The 6,011-nt window shown below is 43.7% G+C and overlaps 2 protein-coding genes across 2 annotated transcripts; both read left to right on the top strand.

The window, feature by feature from the left end:
* Positions 1-841: 841 nt before the first annotated feature.
* On the top strand, positions 842-1,783 carry LOC143559857 (uncharacterized). The gene has a single exon (XM_077048327.1). The coding sequence runs from the start codon at positions 842-844 to the stop codon at positions 1,781-1,783; it is 942 nt and encodes a 313-aa protein (XP_076904442.1).
* Positions 1,784-2,391: 608 nt separating this feature from the next.
* Positions 2,392-3,912, top strand: LOC143559665 (uncharacterized). The gene has a single exon (XM_077048190.1). It carries the CDS (start codon positions 2,392-2,394, stop codon positions 3,910-3,912), a length of 1,521 nt encoding a protein of 506 aa, XP_076904305.1.
* The last annotated feature ends 2,099 nt before the right edge of the window (positions 3,913-6,011 follow it).

Here is a 6,011-nt window from a genome sequence, read left to right as displayed (position 1 = left end):
GGCGGGTTATCACAGTGATGTTGAGGAAGACTTTTCTAAGCCATACCAACCAGCTTCTTTTGCTTAATAATCAAAGTTTATTGCGCGTATTGCAACTGCCCCATTCCCTGTCAATGTGAAAATCCCGACATCCATAGGGAAATATGATGGGATGACTGATCCCAGTGATCACTTGCTGACCTTCGTGGCTGTAGGAGGAGTTAGTGGTTGGACTCTTTCTTACTGGTGCCACATGTTCGCATTAACTTTTACGGGTGCAACGCGAGAGTGGTTTGAGAAGCTTCCAAACGGACAAATCTAGAGCTGGGTAGACTTTGTAGCCAAATTTTCCCATCACTTTAGTCAGCAGAGAAAACACACTCGTGATCCGTCCAAAATATTAGACATTGTTAGGCGAAATAATGAGTCTATTGAGGACTTCATTACCTGATTTAACAAAGAAAGCCTCAATATCGGCGGGGTAAGTGAAGATATGTTGCGGGGAGCTTTCCGCAAAAATGTGAAGAGTGATGAATTGATTTGGACGTTAACTGGAAGAGATGGTATGCCCACCTCTTGGAATGAAATTATGTCCGCAGCGAAATTGTTCGCAAGGACTTAAAATATTTTGGCATCCAATAACCATAAACAAAATTTGAAGGTTGAAATCCAAACCCCGCGGCCGAACAAGCAGGTAAAAGGGACAATTTGGTCTAGACTCCAGCCGTCCGGGGAGGCATCTAAGTCATTTGACGCTAAATCTTTGATTGGCAACAAAAATAAGGCGGGATCCTCAACTCGAGGCTTTAACAATTGGATTCCACTGTCGGAAACACCTGCAAAAATTCTAACTACTGAAAACATGAATTTCAGGAAACCGCAACCACTCACAAGGAGATCGTTCCTTGATGCTAAGAAACCTTGTTCGTTTCATGACGACATAGGTCATAATACGAACGAATGTGTCGCTCTGAAAAATGAAATTGAGGCGGCTGTGAAATCAGGAAAATTGGGACACTTGGTCGAAGGTGCAAGACCAGGGACCGGTAAGGCCTCCGCACGAGATAATCAGAGCCCTCCCAAAAAACATGTCAAAGACCAAAATGTCCATATGATTCAAGGCGGACACAAGGTTGGCGGGAAGATGAGAGAAATTCCGGATGAAGAATCGAAGAATGAGCCTTTAATTTTTCCACGAATTAAAGGACGCCCTTGTAACAAGAATCATTTGATTATCACCGCTCTCTTTGGCCATTATCGCTCGCAGTATGTTTTCTTCGACACTGGTAGTACGTTGGATGTAATGTACGAACAGTGCTTTGAGCAGCTAGATGAAAAAGATAAGGAGAGGTTGAAACCCATTCATTCTCCTGTATATGGATTTGGAGGCGAGGTGATGCACCCACGAGGGGTGATATCCTTTCCGGTCACTCTTAGTGACAGAATCCATTCAAGAACTGAAGAAGTTGAGTTTTTGGTTCTGCCAGCAACGTCAAAACATGACATCATCCTGGGTCGGGAAGCGATCGGTAACTTTAATGTCTGTCCCTCTACAGCGCACGGTGCAGTGGGAGTTTCGACTCACACCGGTGTGGCTATCATTCACATTAATCGCCATTGCTTCTCGACGGAAAGTTCAAAACCCAGCAAAGTTCCGAAGCAAGTTCGGCGGACTGAACCCGATAAATGGGTATTAAACAAAAAGTTCCCAGATCAAACTGTAACAATTGGACCAACTATCTCTGAGATAGTGAGGACATTTTTAAAGCAGCTGCTGACGAAAAATGTTGACATCTTCGCATGACAGCCATCGGACATGACTGGGGTCCCGCGGAAGATTGCAGAGCACAAGTTACGAGTAAACCCAACGTACAAAAGAAGCGTAAGATGGGTCCAGAACAAATGTGAGCAATGAACGTACAAGTTCAGGACCTCTTACATGCTAGAATCATCCGCCCAATCCAATATCAGATGCGGGTCGCCAATCCAGTCATTGTCCCTAAAATTAATGGGATGTGGCTGATGTGCATAGATTTCAAGAATTTGAATAAGACGTGTCCCAAGGACTGTTATCCATTGCTGGGAATCGACCTCAAAGTTGATGTTGTAGCCCCATTCAAGTTTAAATGCTTTCTAGATGCCTACAAAGGCTACCATCAAATGCGTATGACGACGGGTGATGAAGACAAGACAGTGTTTCGCACAGACCAAGGCATATTATGCTATAAGATGATGCCATTTGGTTTAAAAAATGCGGGTGCTACATATCAACGTTTGATGGATGAGGCATTTAAGAAACAGATTGATCGAAACTTGGAGGTATATATGGATGATCTTGTGATTAAAAGCATTGAGGAAGATTAAATGCTGAGGGACATAGAAGAAACATTTGAAAATTTGAGAAGTATCAACATGAATTTGAATCCTGCCAAGTGTTCCTTTGGGATGGAAAAGGGAAAAGTTCTAGGAGTGATTGTTACAGGCGCGGGTTTTAATGCCAACCCGGATAAAGTCCACGCAGTAGCCCGCATGCCTTCCCCTTCTTCCCTTATAGAAGTACAGACACACAACGGAAGATTGGTTGCACTAAACAGATTCTTAGCAAATCATGCAGCTAAATCTTACCCGTCCGTTTCAACTTTGATAAATTGCCTCAAGAAGGCACATTTCAAGTGGACTGTGGAAGCTGAACAAGCATTCCTGGAGGTCAAAAAGTGCTTAATGGAGTTGCCTACCCTAACAGCACCACATGCGGGAGAGCCCTTGACGTTATGCCTTTCAGCAACTGACATCGCCATTGGGGCCATACTACTGACATACAAAAAGAACGATCAAACCCCAATTTATTATGTCAGTAGGATGTTGACATATCCAGAAACCAGATACTCGATGCTTGAAAAACTGGTCCTTGCATTGGTCTATGCTGCTAGGCGTCTTCGCAGATATTTCCAAGGTCATCCCATTAATGTGTTGACAGGGTATAAACTCAAAAGTGTATTAAGCAAGCTGGAATTGTCTGGGCGTTTGGCGAAATGGGCCATCGAACTGGGTGAACATGCGATCGAATACAAACCTAGACCAGCAATCAAAGGGCAAGTGTTAGCGGACTTCGTCACTAAAGTCCCGCAGCACAAAGAAAAAGAATGTTTAATTGAACATCAACCCCAAGTACCTCCGGAACAAGGGCAAGTTTGGACACTGTTCACGGATGGGGCTTCCAGTAATGAGGGATCTGGCGCAGGCCTAAGGCTAGTCAATCCCGAGGGCCATAAATTTACTTACGCCATAAATTTGGATTTCAAGAGTACTATCAATGAGGCGGAGTATGAAGCCTTTCTGGCAGGCCTACGAATAGCCAAGAAACTTTGGGTGAAGCATCTGGAAGCACGGGTGGATTCCATGCTGATCGCAGGGCAAATTAATGGAACTTACGAAGCAAAAAATGATGTAATGGCTTCATACTTTTCACAAGAGAAGGACTTGATTCTCCAATTCTCTTCTTGCAAATTTATTCATATTAAGAGAAGCGAGAACAAGTCAGTGGACACCCTTAGCAAATTGGCTTCAACAAACTTCGAACATTTCGCTAAGGACATCCGGTTTGAAGTCTTGGATCGCCCATCCATCCCGCATAACCATGTCTTAATAATCCAGACTGGCGTAGAATCCTGGATGACACCAATAATGGCTTACTTGTCATCAGGAGTTCTACTAGAAGAGAAGACCGCGGCTCGAAAGATAAGGCACAAGGCCTTGAACTACCAAATGCAAGAAGGCGTCTTGTATAGGCGATCCTTCCTCGGCCTACTCCTGAGGTGTGTGGACGCCGAGGACGCAAATTACTTGATTAGGGAAGTTCACGAAGGTATTTGTGGTCTTCACGCGGGCCTAAGGATGGTGGTAGCAAAGCTTATGAATGCGGGATATTACTAGCCATGGATGCATTTGGACGCTGTACAGGAAATCAAGAAATGTGATTCTTGTCAACGTCATGCTTCCAGTACATTGCGACCGAAGAATGAACTTGTCCCAGTAACTTCCGCTTGGCCGTTCCAAAAATGGGCTATTGACATCATGAGACCCTTCTCCGAAGCCCCGTGACATGTCAAATTTTTAATAGTGGCCGTTGATTACTTCACCAAGTGGGTGGAAGCTAAACCAGTTGCATCCATTACGGCATCAAGTGTCAAAAATTCATTTGGGAATTCATAATTTGTCGATTTGGTCTTCCGCTAGAGCTAGTGAGTGACAATGGGACCTAATTCGCGGATAGCGGGTTACAAGAGTGGTTGAAAGAACTTCATGTTACTCAGATTTTCACATCTATAGCTCATCCGCAAGCCAACAGTCATGTCGAACGAACCAACTGGACAATCAAAGAAGGGATCAAAGCAAGGTTAGGTACTAAACGAACCGGCTGGGTTGACGAATTGCCCATGTACTTTGGGCCTTCCGCACCCAGAAGAATTCAGGTAATTCTGAAACGCCGTTCAATTTAACCTATGGCACCTAAGCCATGATCTCGGCTGAGATCGGGGTTCCATTCGCACGAACTTTGATAATCGATGATAACGATAAAGAGTTGCGGATGAACCTCAACCTCCTTGAAGAAAGGATGGAATTGGCATCGATCCGCGAGCATAACTATAAACGCCAACTGCAAAAATATTATGACTCGCTGGTCCAAAAATGCACAATTGATGCGGGAGACTTCGTCTTTCGTAGTAACGAGGCTTCCAGAGAGGAACCTCCGGGCAAGTTGGCCCCTACTTGGGAAGGCCCTTACAAGGTTAAACAAGTGTTGTCCAAGGGCGCTTACAAGTTAGAGAAGTTGGATGGGACTGAGGTTCCTAGAACTTAGAATGTGGCACAGTTAAAGAAATGCCACATATAGCAAGATATGTTACTTTTTTATCTTGGGCATGCGAGCCTAATAGACTAGTGAAAGACATGTAATGTCATTTATTGTAATTCCGTTTGGCATATGCCTTTTTTATGAAAGTCTACTAATTCCATATTCTAGTTTTATGTAATATACATATTCTAGTCCGCATACCAGATGGGGTCATATGTTCCTATAGCAGGAGGGAGGTAATTCTTTATTGACAAATAAGAAAATCCTACCAACACTTATATTATAAAAATAAAACGAAGTGTACTGGATGAAACAAGCTTCTTATATAGGTACAAATGGGATTACAAAAGATGTTAATTACAAAAAAGACGGACTCGTACAAAAAAATACCAAATTACAACTATTGTACTGCATCTTCGTCTTCTTTTTGATCGTCATCTTCAGTCGCAAGGAATGCCTTCAACTGATGAACCCCGTCTTCTTTGCCGCGAGATCAACGATTTGATTTTCAATTGTGAATTTCAAATCGTCGAACGTATTCGTCTTTTCAACAAGAATCTTGGCAGTATCCTGGCCGTGCAAGACATATTCCTCGAGAAGTTTATTTCTTCCGCGAATTTAAATCCTTCCTGGAAACCCGTCTGACGGCCAGCCTGCGAAGACGCGATCAAGAGAGCTGCAAGACAGTTTCCAAGTCTGTCGCCCTCCCGAATGTGAGCAATAACCTGCTAACATGAAGGACATAAGCAAGTTTTCTAGGTAAAACTACTTTTTACAAAAGAAGTTGAAGGAAAGTAAGAGTTACCTTGGGAACTCCTTCTGCCAACAACCATTTTCTGTCCGCCTCGGCTCGGACATGCTTCATTTTGTGCTCAGCACATTCCAAGGATTGCTCCATGATCTTGGCAGCAAGAGTGGCAAGGCGTTCGTCCTTGGCGACCAACTCAGCCTTCAGAGTTTTTATTAGCTCGTCACGTTCATCCAATTGTTGCTGAAGAAAAATTTTGGCTTCCTTAACAAAAAATTGGAGAGCTTTCTCTGCCTCTAATGCCGTCCTGGCATTGGCTAATGTCGCTCAGCAGCATCAGCAGTCAAGCGATTATCTTTGGCTTCTTTTATAGCCTCAGCGGCTTCTTTTTCCGCCTGAGCCGCTCTAACCTCCAATTCTTTCCATTCC

The sequence above is a fragment of the Bidens hawaiensis genome, unplaced genomic scaffold (genome assembly GCF_021521415.1).
Source record: "Bidens hawaiensis isolate Kalapana, Puna unplaced genomic scaffold, B.hawaiensis_p1.1 tig00000097_1, whole genome shotgun sequence".
Classification (NCBI taxonomy): domain Eukaryota; kingdom Viridiplantae; phylum Streptophyta; class Magnoliopsida; order Asterales; family Asteraceae; genus Bidens; species Bidens hawaiensis.
Note: the sequence above shows the minus strand (reverse complement) of the source record. Positions and strands in the feature narration are given on the sequence as shown.

Bases quoted from the DNA above. Each gene is read 5' to 3' on its own strand.
- LOC143559857 (XM_077048327.1), top strand. From the start codon at position 842: ATGAATTTCAGGAAACCGCAACCACTCACAAGGAGATCGTTCCTTGAT.
- LOC143559665 (XM_077048190.1), top strand. From the start codon at position 2,392: ATGAATTTGAATCCTGCCAAGTGTTCCTTTGGGATGGAAAAGGGAAAA.